Genomic DNA, 22,230 nt, shown 5'->3' on the forward strand with positions numbered 1-22,230 from the left:
TCTGATGTTCAATGCTCTTTTATGGCAACTACTAATAAAATACATATTTTTTAAATTTGAGCGCAAAAATGTTTCACAGTCAGTCAAAATTTATTCTAAGAAAAAAAATTATTATGCCAATGCATGGTGTCAAATTTCTCAATATAAAATGGATAAATTTTAATCAGATTCAATAGCAATGTATAACAAACACGTTTGTCTAGTACATAATTAAGTATTCAAAATTACATTTGATAATCTATGTAGTTTAATTTACAAATACTAATGATTCTTTTATAAACCGGCAACAGGTGATATGGCCAATCTATCAGATGTAGGTTAATCTTTTCAAGTTTCTAGGATTCTTTAAACTTATCAGATTGAAATTCATTTTAACAAGCAAACAATTAAATGTTCTTGTTTTTACTTTTTGTTTTGTTCTTATTTCTTTTCTCTCTTTTCTTATTTATTCTTCCAGTTTTATAAAGCGGGTAAAAATGTAAGTAAGATTCTAATAAGGACTTGATTACTTGACCTGAATATAAATTTAAGTTTTGTATGGCAGGTAACAAATTGTTCACAAGGCATGTAACAATTTTCTTTTTTTTTTCTTGCATAAAAAAAATTTAAGAATCAGATTTTCGCTGCTTTCTACTTTAAGTAATCAAATATAGATCTCAGTGTAAAATAATATTTAAATAAAAAGTCATTATTATGCTTACTTAGTAAGGCATTACTACGATAATGATTACTACGATAATGATCGAAGTTTCATAGTTACACAAGATCATCTTTGATAAATTTCTATATGGGAAGGCAAATATAACATTTAAATTGTTTATTTTTAAAAAATCCTTCAAAAATTTTTAAACCTTGCATAATTTTTAAAATATAACGTAATTACGTTTTACTAACATAATTATTGTATAACAAATATTTCTTTTATGTGCATATGAATATTAATGCAAATTCGTTTACTATAAGCGTAAAACTAATTAAACATAATGTTTTTTTATTATTTTAGCGTTTGTAATTTATTATTTTAACATTTTGTGTTGTTCAATTTTCATTCACAACAAGTATCTAAAAATTGTAATCTAATAAGCCCAATTAAAATAAATCAAAAATATGATACGTAGTACCAATAAAAAACCGAACACAAGGTATTCATTTGCATTAATGTATTCTTCATAACAACTTTACAACAGTATAGACTTTTTAGGATTTAGACTATTCTAAGTATATTAAAATATTGACGATATTAACTGTAAGTCAAAGATTTGGATTTAACTCCTACATAGCAAAATAATTATCAGCCAAATGAATCAATCCCATTATATACAATCTGACTATTGCTATATCGATGTCGAAATGTAATAGTTATTAGTCGAAGTTCGTTAATTGAATGATCTCCAAATGAACATTTATCAAACGTTTGTCAAACATGTTGTAAGGCATGAATGTGAGTATTTAAACTATAATTTAAATTAAGGTGTTATTTAAATTAAATTATGCAAGAATGTTATTTTCAACTGTTTTTTTTTATGTAACTTATGTAACGGTATTGGTATATTAAGTAAAGTAAATATTATGGAAAATTAACTTCTTCTGAGCGTATCGTTAAAATAATACTGTTACATGTAATGAAGTCAAAATAAATTGAAAGTTGGAAGCATCACATATTTGTAAATAATGTTACGTGTAGCGGAGAGAAAGTTAGTGTCGGTTTGTAGATTTATTTAATGACCGTTTTTGCTTGTAAATAAAAGTAATCTCTGATATTAATGTACCATAATGTTTACTTTGTTTGCTACACTAATACGTAAATTACATAAAAATAACAGTTAAAGATAATATTCTTGCGTAATTTAATTTAAATAATTACAGTTTGATCAATCACAAATCCTTACAGAGCCTTATAATATATTTGACAAACATTTGATAAATGCTCATTTGAACCATTCAATTACCGCACTTCGACTAATAAGCGAAACAACTATTACATTTCGACGTCCAAATTGGCAATAGTCAGATTGTATGTAATATGATCCACTTGTTTTGTTAATAGTTATTTTGTTACGTGAAAGTTAATCCAAACCTTTGTTTGTATGAAACGCGATTCACAATTAATATTTGATTATACTGACATAGAATGTCATAACTATCTGGAGTCGATTTGATTCTTCTTGAAATATGTTGTTAAACACAAAAATCTAAGAGATACGTATTTTTTAATACGTACGGAATCTCATGTTTAGGGAGTGTAACACCTCTTTGAAAAAAACGGTATTTCTTTTTCAAGGCGAATATCGTCGAAAGTATAAAAGATAGAAAAAGAAATTTTAACAAAAATTGTACAGTTTGAAGAGTACTTTAAAGTTGTAAAGAAAAAATTCGATATTTGCTCCAAAAGAGAAATACTGTTTTTTTTCAAAGGGGTGTTTTATTCCCTAAAGATGAGATTCCGCACATATAAAAAAAATACGTATCTCTTAGATTTTTGTGTTTCACAACATATTTCAAGTAGAATCAAATAGGCCCCGAATAGTTATGACATTGTAAGGATTGTTCAAATTTTGAGACCAAAATGTCTATTTATATCAAACTATATGTAAAGTTTTTATGAAGAATACCTTGTGTTCGATTCTTTATTGGCATTATGCATTATATCTAAAAGTTATTTAAATAATTTATTTAAAATATGTTTTGTTAATTAAATAACGGTAGATATATGATTTATAATGTGTAGTTGTATAAAATGTATAAATATGGATAAAATATATCATAACTTATTTATAAAAGATTTAAAAATTTTTTAATATAAAACATAAATAGTAGTCATTTTTGGTAATTTAAAAAAGCCTTATAACATAATTAATTACGCAAGAACGTATGCAATGTAAATTTTATCGGAAGAGATTATAATATATGTATATAATATAAATAAATTATAGATTTACAGAACTTTTTATGAGCTACGCTGCTTTTACGTTATATTGACATCTCCGAAACAATCAACCAATTAAAATCATGAGTGTGCCTTTTTCTTATATTTGCAGAAATAAAATGGCTCATTCAAAAATTTAAATCAGTAAAAGAAAAGATTCTTCGAACTAAATTCTTTTGCACTTGAAGCAAAGTGTGAAGCAAATTCTATTATGATTTCTGAAAAATAAATTCAAGAACTTGTTACCGATATTAACGATAACGAACGGATCTATTAAATTCCATTTTAATATAATCACTCTCTTTGTTAAAAATTCAAGATAATCTGAACATCAAAATCAAAGTGGTTGTTTCTATTTATAGATTGCGCTGTTTTTATAACAAATTAAATTTGCACAAAAGTTTAATAAAAATTCGTTGTACTTCATGGCACACTCTTATTCAATTTTTACGCCACTTGGATTTGGCACATTTCTGTGTGTGCGCGCGTGTGTATATACCTATATGTATCTTAACCACTTTATTTTAGTACTCGGAATTGTGAGGTGTTTGAACAGTTTGAACAATTTGAACTTTAAGATCAAACATCAAATAGTTCGGACCTTTCGAACTGAAGATAACGTCGAACTATTTGCACTTTAGGTCGAAGAGGTTCGAAATTATTATATAGTTTAAGCCTAAATTTTATCAAATATTAGTAATATTTTGTATATATTATTCAAAAACCATTGTACAATTAGATGAAAGGAATTTATACAAAAGATAAGTAATAAAAAAATAAATTTAAAAAATAATTTTATAACACTTTTTTAATACAAAGATGCGTTATTAAAGAAACATGTAATAATTATATAAAATGTATTTAATATTGAGAAATTAATATGTTTTTTTAAAAGCTTTAAAAACTATAAAATTTGAATTGACAATTCATAAAAAAACGTTTTTAAATTCAGATCAACATTTATTTGAATTTGTCGTGCGTTTACACATATTATAGACCATTTCGAGGTGGTTAATTAAATTTATTATAAACAAATGCTTTTAATATTTCTGTTTTGCAACATTACTTTTATACATTGCGTTTTATTATTATAAAGTTTATAAATTCCATCAAACTTTTTCTTTTTGATATTTGAATGATTTTTATATAACTATTATAAAAAAAGATATAAAAACTGCTCTTTTGTTTCGTGGTTACCGTATTTTTTTTCTTTTTGTTCGACTATTTGAATCAAAATATTTAAAATGGATTTTTGATATTTTCTTTAAATTTGAAACTAAATTTGAACAGATTGAACATACAATATGTTCCAATCTTTTGTCTAAGGCCTACTTTATTTATTTTTTACATTTTTTGTATCTTGTTTCTTTAAAATATAATGTTGATTTTTATTTAGCCACTAATAAATTAATAATCAACATATAAGTAATAAAGAAATCTATAATTTTATAAATATCTAAAATCACAAAATAAGAAAAAATATTATGTATTAAAATTAACACATACATATAATTTATTAAATTTATAGAAACACTAAATCTAAAAGTCGAAGTTTAATGGTTTGTTAAATCTGAAAAATACCGCATAAATTCCTTGTTAAAGCTTATTACAAAATTGTCTAATTAAATATAGATAATAATACTCACAATTAAAAATATGTTTAATATTGAATATATGTCTCGTAAATCTTAAATTCATCAATAATTTTCATACTTGGCTGCGTGTACATAAATATTAACTGTATTAAAAAAATTATTATTTTTTACTTTTTATTTTAATCACTCTGATGGAAAAAGATACAAATTTTAATTATTTTAAAATATTTTTAAAAATTTGTCGCTTACACAACTGTTTGAAAATATCCATACTACAATTTGAATATACTTGTCAGAGGGTGCTATATCATATGTCCCACTCATGTTGTCCCACTCCTCTATAAATTTCATTAAAAATATTTTATTTTACGGTTCTCACGATGACGATAGTGACATTTGCGGCTCTCTACTCGTGCTTATTATCTGCAAGTAGTTCATTACAATAGAGTGCACCGTAACTGATACGGACGACATAATGATCGACACGCAGCTGATTTATGCAATTTGCCGTTGTTCAAAGGTACATAAACTGAAACCTGTCGCAATGACAAATAAGCTTATCACATATTCAAGCATAATGGATTATACTTCCTATCTATCATAATTTATTATAGATTTTAAAAGAGAGATATTAATGAAATGATCGAAAGGTTCAGCATGTTCATGTTCTCCACCTTGCCTGAGTCTAAAATAGAGAGATATAATTTTATGTATAATTTATAATTCTTTGATTTGTTAAAACTACTTTACAACATTTCAGTGACAAAATTTATTAAACTTAAATCAATTGCATACTTGTTTCGCAGAGATTCATTAATAATTATACATTATTCATTTTCAAATATTTATATTTAGAAAAGAATTTAGTAACTCAATTTTACAATATACATTTGTTTATATAATATGTAAGTATTTCCTTTATCCGGTATTCTCTAAATATTCTTTTTTAATATGTTAAATAATAAACAAAAATAACACCAACAAGTTATGTCAAACAATGCAATAAGTAAAACATTAGATTATTTTATGGTATAATTGGCTTAAAGATAACCTTTCACACAAAGCGTCAGTACCTATAATAAGTCAATATAATAATGTAATTAAAAATTTATTAAAAAAAACAAGTAGTTATTTTTTTATTTGTCTCTTTTTAAAGGATTAATTATTTAATTATTTAATTATTTAATTAGTTATCAATTAAAATTTTATTTTAAATTAATAATTTTAAATTTTAAAAATTTTTCATAAAAGAAAATTTAAAATTGATAAAAATCAAATTGTTATTTTTCTTTTATAGTTTTCTGTTTTTGCTTATCAATTATATAAATCTACTTTAAACGTATATTATTCTTTCACTTTTTATTATTCAAAAATTACAAATTTCTTATTTCTATTAAAAAATTCTGATAAAAAGCCAACTCTTTTTATGCTTTTCTATCAATCATCTTCACATAATCCTCAAAATATTGAGATAAACTATTATAAATTATTATAAACAATAAATTTATATTAGTGTTATTCCTATAATTGCTATTCAAGTTCGCTAAATAATAACGTATTATAGTAATATACATTCATTATACTGGAATATCTTTTTGTTTCAAACTCTTTGATTGATTGGCATTTAGGAGAGAAAATGAGGCAGTTCTGGGGCACTTTGCTACAGTAGGGTTAAGATCGCATCCGCGGGAGACCCTTGTATGTTCGCGACGTGTAAATGTGGCAGGAATTAATTGCCAGCTCGTCGCCCGAGAAGAGCTGGCCGTCGCTTTTACGATCAATTTACCAGGTTCGGCAGTACCTAGCTCGACAGCGACTGCCACTCGGCCATGTTTCATTAACAGGACAAGAAGCGGGGTTCTGATGGGGCACGTCGGATTTCTGGCGAGATGACGGTGGCAATGACTGTTTGCGGGAACAAGGCATTTCGATTACCGCAAACGGTCCTTTGGTTTCTCGATATGAGGACCTACTGTCAGCTTTATGTCAGCGCAAATTCGTATGTTCGCACGTGAATACTGTACTAATTGAAGCAATTGCATAAACAACATTACGTCGAATAATGCTATGAATTGTTTTGATTTGTGTGTTGTCGCACCATTGTATAATGTAATTGAATTTTCATATGAAATATACTCACAAATATTATCTTTTTAAAAAACGTTCTATAAGTCCCATTTCTGTTTGAGTTAAGAATTGATCAAACATAAATGATCAATAAATCTACTGAATCTTCAAAAATACAAATAGTTATTAAAATATATAATAAATCGTTACTATTATCATTACAGTACTATAATTTAGAACTTTAAAGAGTTAACAGCATATGTAAAATGTATAAAACCTTCAAATGAAATCACTCCGTAGTATGCAGCATTAAGTACAAATATGTGCTACGTATTGAAGTAAAATATTATTTCCAAAAGAAATTATTATTCTAAATGTGTTTAGAAAAATTAAAATAATAATATTGAGTTGTGCAAATAGAACAAGTAGCCTAAATGGTTCAATTACTGACAATGTTCTAAATACTAAAAATTTGATCTTAAACGCTTTCTTTTAATTAAAGTATTAAAGTTTAACTTTTTAATGAAGTAGTGTAACAATAAGTGGACTCTTTGAGAATTCTCAAGTAAGATTATAAATATTATTATATTATTAATAGTAAAAATTATATATATATATATATATATATATATATATATATATATATATATAAAAGCATTTAAAATCAAAGTTTTCAGTGTTTGGAGCACTGCCAGTAATTGAGCCATTTATATTCTAGTTCAATCTATATTGTATATTCTTGTCTTTCAATTATTACGACGATTAAAGCTCTTAAAATTGTAATTGGAAGCACAGCAATTAAAAATTAACGAAACATGCAAATAAACTTTACTTTCTCGAGTTGCACTTCAAATTTCTTAATATGGATAAAAATATTTTGAAAAAAATAATGTTCACATTCCGCATTATAACTTCGTGAAAGCACTTTGCAAGTATATAACGCAACGACCGTAAGAGTCTAAATGTACTTAATATATACACGTACGTCGTGTTACGCGAATGCACTCAGAGTATCTCTTCTGCCATATGAATATAATTTTCAGAAAAGACCCTGCTAGGAAAGCCCTTCGCATGTAAAATTCTACGATGAGGACGTAGTAGGGACACGATGCATTATTTAATAGATCGGTAAAGTGCAATGTGATCCTATTATCAATAGCCTACGATCCATTGGTAGTATCGTCTTCGTAATCGTTCCTAAGAGAACAGCAATCGCACTGAACAGTGCTTCGATGTCATAACGCGTAATAACTTTATTGCCGCTAAAGAAAATATCAAACGTATTTTATCGAGTATTTCATTTTATTACAGTACAATATATCACACATGTACATACGCCGTTCTACTGTTACAATATCTATTTCTTTTTAAATACGTTATTATTGTTTTTAGATATTTTTAGGTGTATTTTTTTATTGATTTTTACGACCAATTTGATAGTAATTTTTTTTTATAAACATTAGCTCTCATTTTTGTTATTTTTTTGCAAAATAAAATAATTTTGTAAATATTTTGTTAAAATTTATTTAATATAATCTAAAAAATCAAATTTGTTTTGCTATTTGAAAATTTTAATCTATAAAAAAAGAATGATTTTTAGTTATTTAAAACTACAGACAATATAAATCAAATAAATAATATGATAATACTATTCAACAAGTTTAAACTTTTTTTAGCTCTTAAAAACTAGATAAGGTAATTCTTATAAATTTTTTGTCGCTGAAAGCGAATCTGCTCATGAATTTATTTTATTACTTTTAGCACTTAAAAGTGCCAAAAAGTAATTACGTACAAAACGCTTCTTACTTTTAATTTATCTATAACTTTAACATTTTGCACAAAGAGCAATACAATAAATGATAATTTTTATAGATCTTTTGACAAGAAGAACGAATTCGTTTACAGAATTGCCCAATTATGTCACATTTTTGAACTATTTTAGCTTAAAAGTATCACAAAATGTCATTTTTGATACTTTTAAGATCAATTTTCTGAAAAATGTGACGTAATATAGCAATTTCTTTCAGGAATTCGTTTTCAGCGATAAAAAATCTATGTGAGAACCACTTTGTCTACTTAGTGGTCTAAAATCCGTATCGCGCAATGTAATCTTTTTAAATATTATATAATTTTTAAGAGAAATACTTTTTTTAGTACAAAGTATAGTAGTAAAAAATAGTTTATAGTTCAATTTTTAATAGAATAAGTTTTTTTAAAAAATTAAAAGCGATACTGCAAAAAGATGTTAAATACAAAATAATAAAAATAAATAATGACTTTTTTTGATATTTTATTGGCAAAATTTTTGTATCGGACACTAATCTTACATGCAAAAGATAGCGTGATCAAATGGTAGCAATAGTGAGATTATCTACTAAAAAGCTGTCTCACGTTCATTTATTATTTGTATGATTTATATTAGTACTCTATTTTACGCTATAATATGCTTTATCATTATAAAGTGTTTGATTAAGATATCTTCATAAACTACAATTTCTAGGGGAAAGAAATTTAAAAAAAGAGAAAGAGATTAATAACAGTTTATCGAAACCAAAAGTGGCATTTCACCGAAAGAAATTTCACGTTGAATAAAAGCTGTCACGCAAGCAGAGCAATACGGACAAAAAATGAACAATCATGAATTCTCCGTTGAGAAAGCACGTAACGTAGGAATCTTTTATTAATTTCGAAAGCTAGGCGTTGCTATTACAGTTCATTTCGTCATCATATCTGCATATCATACAGAGCTCGAAGAAAAATAAATCGGTACGGCACTTGCATTTCATCGGAAGAACTTCCGTGTCAGATAATATCGCACACGCGAACAGTGGCGCGAGCAAAAAACGACGATGACGAGTTAAGAAAATAATAACGATTCAGAATATACGTAATTTGAAATGGCCAAACCCGTTATAAATTCGAAAAAAAAAGAAAAATAAAATTTTTTTTTATATGTATATATCTCTATATACAATAGGGTCTCCTTAAATTTGGCCCCTCTAATTTTTCCTTCACACGTACGATCACAAACACTAGTATCATACCCTTTCCTTAACAGAATACCCTCACCACAGCACGAGTCTACCAATCACCATGTACTTTGCTCGCGCAAGTACACGGTGATTGGTGGACTCGTGCTGTGGTGAGGGTATTCTATAACTTTGGCATTCCACTCTTATCGCCCCATCAGTTAAAATTAAGGGGACTTTACTGTATAGCCTTCACAAAGATCACGTTTACTCGTTGAGAGAGAATTTATCTTCGTATAATTGTTGAAGAGACATAAAGAAAAAAGGATAACCAAAAAGGATAGCTAACAAAATTTACTCGAAAAAAGATTGAAGACAAGAGCCAATAGATTTTACAATTGTTCGTTACGCGGCTAAAATAAAGCTAAAGTATAAGCGGAGAGCCAATAGCGAGAGATGAAAGAATCCATCTGGTCAGTTACTTCATTTCTCACTCGTAAATCCGACTATGAATGGCTCGCAAATCTTCAATTAGCCGCCAATTTCGCCAGTGTCGAATTAAGCTTTCCACCGAATAAAACGATTTTTATACTGGATGAAAGGAAAGACACGTCGCGTTATAATAGAAAATTGTCACTCGCGAATAAAGGCTAGATAATAACATTCACACACGCGCAAAAGATTTTATTTCTACACATAAGAAAGAATTATTTGTTTGATCTCTTGTCGACTTTAATAGTATTCTTCGAAGTAATCTAATACTTCCGCGATTAATTCAAATGTTTGTAGATAAAATTATATAACTCTTCAATTTTCTGTTTGAATAAAATCATATAGTATCTGATTGTGAGTCATGTTTGTCCTTTACCTTTACAGAACCGTTAGATATTCTATTTAATTGCAAAAGTTTTATTCTAGAAAACAGTAGTGAAGGTAGCATTATGGTCACTGTAGCTCTTATGGTCACTTCTATTATCTTTGTGTGAGAACGAATTGCTAGTAATTACTTATGGAATTATTTGTTTAGTAGCCTATCATTATGTAGCTAATACAACATATAATAGCCGCCAACTGTTACAGGTTCTTTTTTTACTTTTCAGCATTTTATTTTTCAGCATTTTACAACTTTTTCAGCATTTTTACTTTTCAGCATTTTACAACTTTTTCAAAGTACGCTTTAACATTTAATTACACATGTTTTTTCATTGTTCTTAAACTCGAGCGTATTATTGCACTGGAATGTTTTTTTTTTTATTATTTCACTATTTATTTGGTTATATACATTCCAAGTTATGTAAAATTAGTTAACAACATAATATTAAGTTAATATGGTCATCTAAGCACGCTTGGAATTACTATCGAAATTTTCATGTCAAAATATTTCTTCGATAAATCGATTGTTACTTCAGAAAGCTGCATTCAGAAACATTAGAGATATTTTATGTTTGTTGTTTACCAAATATTAACACTAGAACTATGGTAAAATTTCTCACAAAAAACACGCGATTAAAAAAATCATGTTAATTAATTCCTTTTAATTAGTTAGTTCCTTTTTTCAACTTTTATATAAGTAAACTTCATGCATAATCACAAAATTACAAGATTCTACAAGCAATAGAATAATTATAATGTTAATACAAAAAACTGAAACGGTCATTTTAACCGCGGCCGTCATTCTAGTGTTAAACAAGAATAAAATGCGCTCGATGTACCTGGGTGCACTCGCGCGATGTTTCTGCATACGTACTTATAATTACTTACAAGTGATACATACCCAAGGAGAATAAGTCACATAATATTAAAATAAATTGTGATTGATTTGAAAAAATGACTTTTAATTAACATCTTACAATTATTTTGATATCGTGATGAATCTTTGTTCTGCTTGGGATAGATTTGTAGTGTCATCATTAGATTGTATATAAATTTTGTAACATTTTGTAATATTTTATTTTTTCTATAATTAAAAATCTAAATCTTTGTTTTGTAAGAACTTTCCTTTTGGCAATTTGTCAATATCAATGATCCACCTTGTAATTGAAGTCAGTATTAACTTCTATTTATTTTAAAACTTTGTAGTTATACAGCTCTTCTTAACAATTTATTTTAATAAAATAGACAATTTTGTAACAAATACTGTGTGTTTTTGGACAAAATCAATTTTTTAAATACATTTTTGAAGTGGCTATATTATCACACCTGTTTCTCTTCAACCGATTATATAGTGTCGTCACATTTCTATAAATTCTAAATATTTCAGAATTTTTAGTCCAAAATTTATTAAATAATTTTTTAATAAATAATTGTTCAGTTTCAATATAAAATATTAATTATTAGCAAAATTATTGAATAAAATGTAAATGGGCGATCATAATACTATCTTCCTTATATATCACACATCCTGCTAAGGGTCACAAATCAAAATTTTATGAATTTTATATTATGAGAATTATGTTCTAAAGATATCGGCCTTTTATCACAAAAAATAAATTTATACAAGTTGAATTCAAATAGGAAAAATGAGAAAACATGAAAACTAAAAAAAAAGCAAGAAATGAAAACAAATAGGTTTGAAGGACATGACATAACATCATAACAAAGTATTATATTTACATTACTTCTGGAGAATTTGAACCAAGTAATTCTGATTAGCTTTAAGTTAACTTGTTTCATTATTTACTGCCGTAAATTATTAATTTTAAAATAAATAATTTTCTTTTCTCTCATTTAAACAATTTTTGTATTTTTAACTTGGGTTACTTTTCTTAAAAAAGTGCAATATATTTAATATATAATTAAATGCAAAATATGATTTTGAAACGTTATAATATCACAGAACTCAGAACTTTCCAAAACAGTATAATAATTATAATTTTTCTTGTACGTCTGTAAAATTATATTTTACTTGTTTAACATATACTTTGTAATATAAACATTACAAAACACAGCCCACTATGATAGATAATAACCGTTATGATAGATTACATAACTCTTTCGAATAAAATTGTAGTCACAAACGTTCTTTTCTTTTTTTTTGCTTAAAAATAAATTGCAATTATTCATAGAAAATTATGATAAATTATTATTCTGACTTTTCATTTATTAATTATTTCTACTTAATATTCAATATTCAATGAATCAAATTATTAAAATATTCATCAACAGGGGAGAAATGACACTGAAATATGAATTGTATGGTATTAAAACTTTAACTTTAGGCATATTCTTGCTGATTAAAACAAATTACATTCCGCTAGTACTTCTACTTGACTGCACATATATGACATGCGATATTTCGCGCATCGGCATTTGAGCAGGCCGATAATACCTCGTTCGCGCCGGAAGGGCGCTATAACGCCTCCTGTTATTGATACTCGCGATCACGCTCGTAACAAGATAGCCGACGTTAAATACCCCGTGAAACGCGAACAAGCCGTTGCTGTTTGTCGTGTTTTAACGAGCGGCAAACTCATCTGCCACCGAAGGCGACCGTTATTTCTATCGCTCGCAGATTGAAAATGAATGATGGACTCTGCGAACATTGTATCGTTTATCCATGTCGCGTATTGGATTCTCGTGACGAATCTTGAAATATCATTCCTTATTATCAAGTACGAAAATGAAGACGCTAAAATGTCGAAGAATGATAAATTCAAATATTAAGAAGATTCGGTGATGCATAGCAGTATAAATAATACTAGTAGAGCAAAATGAATTATCTGACATGATAACTTTAATGACGATGTAACAGTAATGAATTAGTTTTTTGTCTATATCAAATACAACATCTGCAATTATAAAGGATAATTTCCAGAAAATGTTTAAAAATGTTTATATTATTTCCGGTTACATTGAAATAATTAATAAATTTATAATTAAAATTAATTGTATAAAAAAAAGATATAAAAAATTATTTTTCTATCTCGACGCATGAAACAATTAAGTTCTTTTTTATCGATCTCGACACTTGGATCATTTATTCATTTTATCCTCCAAACACGTTCAAACGACATTGGTTACACGAACAACGGAGTCGTAGTTAGGCGAATATATGAAGTCAGGATCGAGATTGCGGAGCAAATATTTACTCCTAACACATCGCTAGTTAACCGGGGCACGTCGAAATCAACCTTAGCTTTACAGGATAGTAAAAGTCCGTTGCGCGATTAATACGCATTTGACATGAGCCGTACAAACTGTGGAGGTGTGAAAATGACAGGTATACGAAGGATAGTAGAAAGTGCGTCTCATAGTAACAACGATGACGAATCGATACTGATATTCAATAAAAATTGACTAGTTAGAAAAAAATGTAATCTAATATTGAAGATATAATTGGCTAGACAAACAGAGAAATGCAGAATAAATATTTGCGTGGATTATGTGGACAGAAATAGAAGTACAAATTGCGCGATTATCAGATTATAATCATATTACATAATTAAGTGTATATTTTATCGTTATATTACAATTAATGTGATATCCAAAAGATTATTAGCAAATTATCGCAATTCCTGCTTGCGTTTTGTGATGTGTCAAGAATTGTGATTCAGTTTAAATAATTAACAACAGTAATTCCTCGTTCTTTTATGCAATTAAAATATCGATTGATATTTGTAGCAAGGAAACTGGTTGGCTTAAAATCACGAATAAAATTTACAGATATATACAAAATTTTTTAAAATCTTTTCACGGACGGACACGATATATCCCTAAGGATTAAATGACAACGATCGATACCTTGGAATTCGATCGTAGCTATCCCAACTGGTGAGGCAGTTGTAGCTACTGTATCTGCTGGAAGTCGTCATCGTTAACGTCTTGTTCGCTGAGGCATTTCGGACCCGCTGAGTCGCGTTATTCCACAGTGCCACCACGAACGTCCTCCATCTTTTCACTATATCGAAACTGGCGCTCATATAGTCGGGCGTTTGGAATCACTACAGTCACAGGTACTTTCGTTCAGTATTTTCTTGACCGCTCGGTACGTTCCACCACTAAGATGAAAGTTTTCCGTTTGTTTTCTTCCCAATGACGAGAGACCATCGGACAAAGGGCGGGCGTTCGAGTGCTCCGATCGCGGTCGTGGCGACGTATGTACCCCTCTCAGCAGAACGACGTAGTTACAGTCTCATAACACGCACGATCGCTCGTGGCAGGGTTAACGAACCAGAAAGAAACTTCTGGAACACGGGCACGCCTAACCGCGTTCGGTACCTGCACGATACACCTAGAGTACTTCCACCACCCTTTCGCATCCGCGACCCTCTGCGCCGGTGTACATAATCCGCGAGGATATACCCGTAAAAAGGTGCACCGCGACGTAAATGATCACAATGACCGAACCCGGTAAAGCCAGCAGAAAAATACGACTAAGCCACTAGAACTTGGACCACGTATTTCACTACTTCACTGTCTAATTGGACCACCGTTTTGAATCCTTCCGTTAAAACGTTAAATGTCAATTACATCCTATGCTGCACTTAAAATTATCCATCATCCTGGACGACGCGCCGTACGCGAGTATCATAAGTACGTGCGTGCGTGCGCGTTGTGTGTGCGCGTATTAAAAATATTCTACGTTTTTTGGACCCGCCAACCAGCGTGCTCGTTAAGTATCTCGTAATTAGAAGGAAGGTGCGCCCACTTGTTTACTCATCACACGATGCCGGGCGTCACATTTCCCTCTCACCTACGCTCCCATTTTCCCTTCTTTCCTTTTTGCCATTCGCTGATATTGCTCCCTTAATCGAATACACTTAAGCAAACTCTCCGGATGTCGCAATTGTAATCTACTTCTTCCTCGCTGCGATACTAATCTCGTCCCCTTCACATTCTTAAGAAGAGTTTTTTTCGGTTGCTCTTCTTAAAAACGTTTTCCTTGTTACCTTAAGAAGAGGCTTTCTTCGCGAAATTTTTTCACTCTTTTGAACGTTTTCTTGTCGCATACGAAAAATATCCGGCTAAAATCAGGTGGAGGAGGACGATTTATGGCGAACCTCGGAAAAAAAGAAAAACTTTCATCACGTTTGTTCCCACGAACGATGAACGATTATAGCGAGAATGTCGAAAAAAGTTCCTTAGTTTGGAAGGAAGGCGATGACGAGGCTGATGATGTCGACTGACATCATTATGAGACCGATTTTCGTAAACTGCATCAATCAACAACGACGCGTCGTTAAACGTTTCTGCGGGATCATGGTTTGGCCGATGTTACTATAGCCGCTCGCTATAATCACATTGTAGTCACCTAAAGAGATCAATGCCGTTTTCGAAGTTCTCCGAGTTGTAACTTGAAAATGTCGAAACTCGTTGAAGTCTCCTTGCGAAGTCGCTTTGAAAGAACATTAGAAATCTCTTTGTAGAAGATTTCCTTCACTTCGTAGTTCACCGCGTCCTTCTCTTTCTTATGTCGCCACCAACTCACTGTGATCTCGTGTAATCCCAAAGGACATTCTCGGAAACCGCTCCCCATCCTTCCTGCGAACCGATGTCTAACATAATGTCTCGCAATGAGGCGCTCTTCTCTTATCAATAATCACGTTATGTTTTTTCTGGAAAACGTTGGTCCTTTTTTTCAAAAGTTTTACTTCAAAGCTCTTCAACAATATTTGTTGGTCCTTCCTTTACGGAATTGCACTGTGGAGGCTTCTTGAGAATAACACTCTGTCTTACTTTTAAATTTACGATTGCGAAGCCTCTCGGGGGAGTACTTGGTCCTATTTACTTTGGGAATCGTTGCTGGTATCGCTGATAGCAAAGCGATTTTTTTTTCCGAGTGACGTTTGCTGTCACGGACGCGATTCAACGCGATTTTTCACGAGGCAGCGGGACTTTCTCTTCAGGTACCGCATCTTCCGAAAGCTCCGCCGCCCCAGTCGCTCGCGTCCGGTGCGGGCCGTCGTTTCACTGGGGAACAAAGCGTTGTCGCGGTACCATCAGCCCACCTTTCTCGCGTGCGCACGAGAGGTGCCGTCACGTCGTACCGCCAGCCTGACGGGTCCTTCCCCGTAAAAGCTCCGCAAGCACAACGCGCTTCGCGTGGCCTGGCTTAGCGCCGACTAGCGGAATCAGCCTCAAGCTCACCGTCGCGACGACGCGCACCCCTAGCACCGCGCAAGCTCCGCGCTTCACCCTCTCCTGATTCTCCTTTGCAAACTAGCCGATCGTCTCTCTCAAAGAGAAACCGATAAACAAAGAAGAGTCGCAGTAGGGGAACCAAATGAGAAATACTAATTTGTACAGTTGCGATGTCCGACACGATTACAAGCTCGTAATATCCGTTCACTATTATGTATCGATTAACATATTATAGATCACAAACGACTAGATATAGATGAGTCAGTTATTTCGTATGTATCATCATTATTTAAGAAAATTAAGATTTGAGATTCTTCAAAATTATGTCATGTAAAATATTTCTTCGTACAGATGATTCGTATATTTCCTTTGTACAAATAAACTATTAATTTATTATTGATAATGCAGAAATTCCATTTTCTCATTACTCTTCATTTCGTGGAAATAGTGACGGTAACTCTCATCAATTTTGTGAGTTATAAATAAATGATGGTAGAAAAAGACTGAAGAAAAGTTGTCAGTTTAACTAATGATCGCGGTAGCGCAATGTAATTGTGAATATGGATTATTCATTCAATGATTGAATGATTGAACTTCGCTAAACGTTACTAAACATCATATTAAATTAACTTGATATTTACTCGATTTTTTGGTATTTATTTTTCAAACAATAAATGTAGATATAATGTCGATTATGTATTTAGAGAGACTTACGGACTTACATTTCAATAGTTTCTGTAATTTTTAAATTATAATTTTATTTTTAGCATCATCGTTATAATTAGGAATAGTAATATCTTTACCGAAGCGTGTCAGTCAATTAGTGGGTTTAGCCTGTTAGTATAATATCAGAGCTAGACAATAAGGAATAATTTCATATCCTCGTATATGATAAATTATCCTGTTTTGCCATAATATGCAGTTTAATATTAACGCACATTTACCGAGCACCTATATTAAACTGTCTTATGCTTGTGCTAATACACCGAACGTAGGATAATCTAATCTTCATATTAGAGCATTTCATTTTTTCTATAACATTTTTTTATGCACAAATATATACTGCAAAATTGTAATAATAGCAACAAAAAAAATATATTCACAACTAATTGACAAGGCTAAACGGTCACAGTTAAAACCTTAATGCTGAAATAACGCTTTCTTGCGTAATTTTACATATAGTATAATTTCTAATTCTCTTGAATTGCGTGAATCGTTACTTTCAGTTTCAAACACAGCTCTTAAATTGTATTATTAAAAATATGTATTATTTCATGACGTGTGATGAACAAGATAAGTGTTGAATGTGTGATGTGTGTTCTGCACAAAACGTATATATATATAAGCGCGTGATCCATCTTTTATATGCAATCGACTAGACGCGATTCTGCTTTTCAACGATATAAGAAGCTGCAGATGGACCAATGATTTATGATTTGACCGATGATCTTTGCTTAGCGAAAAGCTTTACCTTAAAAATGTAAATATCTCATGTTTAATAAAATTGCAGGAAAATTTTTTTAAAAATATAAAAAAATAATTCCAGGAAAATTCATTTAAATGCAAAGCACATAAACGCATAAGTTTTTTAAAAGATGTAATAACCTCATAAATTAATGAGAATAACATTTAGTTATAAAAGATTAAAAAATGACAATTATTATAAATTAATAGTTAAAAAATCCACTTTATAAGACAAGAATATTTTGTATTAAATAAAATTCTATTAAAATTTCAATTCAAAATAAAACTAATGCCACACATTTTGAAAAGACACAATAAATAGAATATTAGAAGCAATATTTCATTTTTAATTTAATTTTATGAAAAATAATAAAATTTTGTAGGTTACATTATTTATTACACATTATTTAGTACAAATAAATATTCAATTTGTATCACGATTGATAATTTAATGAAGTATACGAGGATTACATTGAAAGAGAAACGCAACATTTCTATATAAAATACACGCACTCTAAATTTTTAAAACATCCTTTCGTGATTGCGGGTGTTCCATATACCGTAAAAATGTCACTAGTATATGCAAACGATGCACGTAAATCAACAGATAGTGTACAAAAAGAAATTCACGAATATCGAGCATTTGCAAAAATTCATTTCACAAAGTTGAAAACATTTATCAAGCAAGTTATAAGTCAAGAACACGATATTACTAAAAATGCATAAAATTTGATTACATTAATGTAACTATCTAAATCTAGTTGTATAAATTTCTAGTCATTAAACTTTATCTTTTAATGGTAAATAAATTTGTAAATTTAATTATTAATTATCAATTTCTTTACTAGTGATTTTTTATTGAATTACACAGTGTTCAAAATGTTTAAAATATTAGTTTAAAATATAAAATTAACACAAGTAAAACAAACAACAACTTATTATGACCGGAAAGTGTATTAACACATTTAGATTGAGAAAAACGGCTAATCGGTGGAAAACGGATTTATTGCTCAATAATAATTTTCTAAATAAATTTATATACAAATTCTCCCGAACTGCGCCGCATGTTTGTTAGACTTTAAAACGCAACTGTTAAGTAAGACCAGAAAGTGTAATATCACAAATTAAATTGAGAAAATAAATTTAATACCTCTAATGCTAGAAGCATCTCTACAATTCTCTTCGTCCTCCTATCCGAAAACGATAAATAAAATATCATATTTTTCAATTAAAATTGTTATTTATATTAATTTTAATTTATATTAGTATACATTTTAAAAATCATATTGTATTTTACAAAAATTTTTGTTGCAGATTTTTTTGCAATTTATTTATAAAAACTTTTATTAATGTGGATTTAAAAAAATATTTGTTTATTAATTAAATTTTAATCAAATTTTTTAAAATACAAGAAATTTTTTGCTTAAAGTGTATAAATTTCCGTTACGGATAAAGAATGTCTGCGGTCAACAAAAAAGGTCAAACTTTATATGGATACCGCATGCAAGATTAATTCTTGCCTTTCCGACTTCTTTGCTGGGTCACTTCAAATTTCACACCACATCATGTATACACATGAACGTTTGAAATTCGTCGAGGAACCGGGAGAAACCTACCGGGTCTATACTGTCGTACTCAACCCAAAATATCCCAATGCGAATGAGTGAAACCATTTTGCCCGTAAGATACTGATACCGTCGGTCGTAAAACATTGACGCGGCGCGAAGATACAGAAAAGAAGGAACAGCTCAACATTAAGAATAGCTTGTAGGGCGTCCGACTACGAGGTATGCATGAGAAATTTCCTCGATAAGGCTCGTAAAGAATTTTCAATATCGCGATCGGCTCTATTCGCAGCCTTATATTGCATTGTTTTGCGTAAATTGACCAATTTGTATCCAGACAACATAAAGTCTAAAAATAATGCCATACAATGTCTTCAAGACGTCTGAAAAATGATTTTAGATTATGTGTTGTTTAAATAGAAATGGCAATCTACTTTATCTCTTTTATTTTTAATTTTATAATAAAAAATAGATTTGAGAGAATATGCACAATTATATATAATTTCTTGAATCTATTCTTTATTGTTAGATTATATATTTTATAGATAAAATGCCCAAAATAATACATTTTTGACAATTAGCGTATTGATATACTCAATTTCTATAAAATGAAAATGGTTTTGACAACTCAATGATGTGTTAATGATTGGGTGCTGATGTGTCATTTATCAGCATCCAATTTATATTATATGTATTTTCCGATTGAGCAGAATATATTGTATATTGTGTATATGTATATATATATATATATATATAACTCTCGTTAGAAATTATTATGAAGTTAAGTCATTAAAGTCATAAATTATATATTTTAACACATACTTTGTTTGGCAAAGTAGGTAATAATAAAAATATGAAATACGTATTATGTTTGTGGAAAATAATTATCAAGTCAAACGTTGCATGTGTTCATTTTAATGTCAAAGGTGAAATGTTATCGCAGCAATCACAGATATCGTGTTAATTGAAAATCGATAGGGATCGGTCTGATTACTTTGAAAGCAATAGTCGAAGTGCATTTCCTCGAAGAGCTAGAGATTTCTTGTGACCACGGGAATTACAAGTTTCGCAGTTCGGGAATCGAATTTTCTGACAGATGACTGGTGGCTTCTCGTTTCTCATCAAATCAATCTGTAATGTCGAATGTGCATTGTAAGAGACGGCGAATGTCACTGATTACATAATGAGACAAAAACGGTAGAAGAAAAATGTTAACTTAAATGATAATTAAATTATCAATCGGAGAAATGTATCTAATACAGTCATTTAATTAAAAGAAATATTCTATGCATTATATAAACATTATATAAACATTATAACATTATATTCTCTTCATTAAATTAATTCTTTAAACTTCAATATGTATACATACATTTTGCCCGAAAATAATTATATTTTTTAATTAATGCCTTTTTATAATTATAATAATAATAAAAATATTAAATAAAAAATAATTATCAATTTATACAAATATTTCTCTTTTTTCACGTACAGAATTAAGTACATAAAAATTAATGATACGAGAAAATATAAAAATAATCTAAATAAATTTTATTAAATTTTGATATAATTTATAATATAATGTAAATATTACTTATAATTTTTTATATCGATTACTCCGATTAATTAAAGTCGCCGATAAATTAAATAACTTGCTTTTCTTTATTTCTTTATATTTTTTTGTAAGAAAAGAAAAATTAAGTATAATAGTACAATCTTAAGGTATAAAGTTGACATTTTGACATTAAATATTATATTCCTGACAAAATAAAAATGACGATGATTGATACGAAGTTGAATGCTCTATACCCGACACCGAAATGTTGCACAGAAAAGTTCATAGTTACTGTAAGAAGTTCAAAAAAAGATCATTACTTCATACATTTCTTGCTTTCAGAACCGTCAACTGGTGAAGTCGCAGAAGTTAGTGTTCTTTCGCCAGCACTATCAATCATAAGAATTCCAACATCTAAAGAGAACGTCGCTATGCCTCTTTAGCACCGTAAAAAGGGCTGCAACTTCAAATTGTCTTATTCTCTTTTTGCAGAGATGTGAGCTATATTCTACAATATGAATTACAACATTTAAAATCACAAAGAGACTTATAACATGCTATATATAATCAGACTAAATTGAAATAAGCATAAATTTTAAAATTATAAAAGTGCAGAGAAAATTTTAAAATTAGACTTTCATAAAGATGCATATATTATGTTATATTATATTATATAGTAAAATTTTTGTTAAAATTGCATTTTTCTTTTTGATTATAACATATTCCTTTGTAAATAATCTAAATTTCCATTGCTTTATTGATTTATAATAGAGCACATTAATGCTAATGTAGAATTTTAAAGTTATCATCGTAACCGTACATGTGCACATAATTTGAAACAAATTTTATTATTTATTCCTTCATTAATTAGTATTATGTCATTTTTGTAGAAGCAGATAACTGTCAAGAATAATAGTAATAATAAAGTTGTGCATCGAGGTTGAAAATCGAAGCTTTGTGTGCTAACTTTCTTCATGATTCTAACTTTCTCTTTAGTTTACCTGTTATA

General features: G+C 29.4%; 1 protein-coding gene across 14 annotated transcripts in view; it reads right to left on the reverse strand.

The window, feature by feature from the left end:
• LOC105194352 (potassium channel subfamily T member 2) overlaps positions 1-22,230 on the reverse strand; it is a 255,391-nt gene that overhangs the window by 93,725 nt on the left and 139,436 nt on the right. Inside the window, exon 1 of one of the 14 annotated variants that reach the window (XM_026137912.2) lies at positions 14,298-18,848. The exons of the other annotated variants lie outside the window; for them this stretch is intronic. Within the exon in view, the coding sequence (XP_025993697.1) occupies positions 14,298-14,476 (179 nt within the window). The 5' untranslated portion in view covers positions 14,477-18,848. Of the gene's footprint in view, positions 1-14,297; positions 18,849-22,230 lie in introns of those variants that run through there. 14 annotated transcript variants of the gene reach the window in all.

The sequence above is a fragment of the Solenopsis invicta genome, chromosome 1 (genome assembly GCF_016802725.1).
Source record: "Solenopsis invicta isolate M01_SB chromosome 1, UNIL_Sinv_3.0, whole genome shotgun sequence".
In the NCBI taxonomy this organism is placed as follows: domain Eukaryota; kingdom Metazoa; phylum Arthropoda; class Insecta; order Hymenoptera; family Formicidae; genus Solenopsis; species Solenopsis invicta.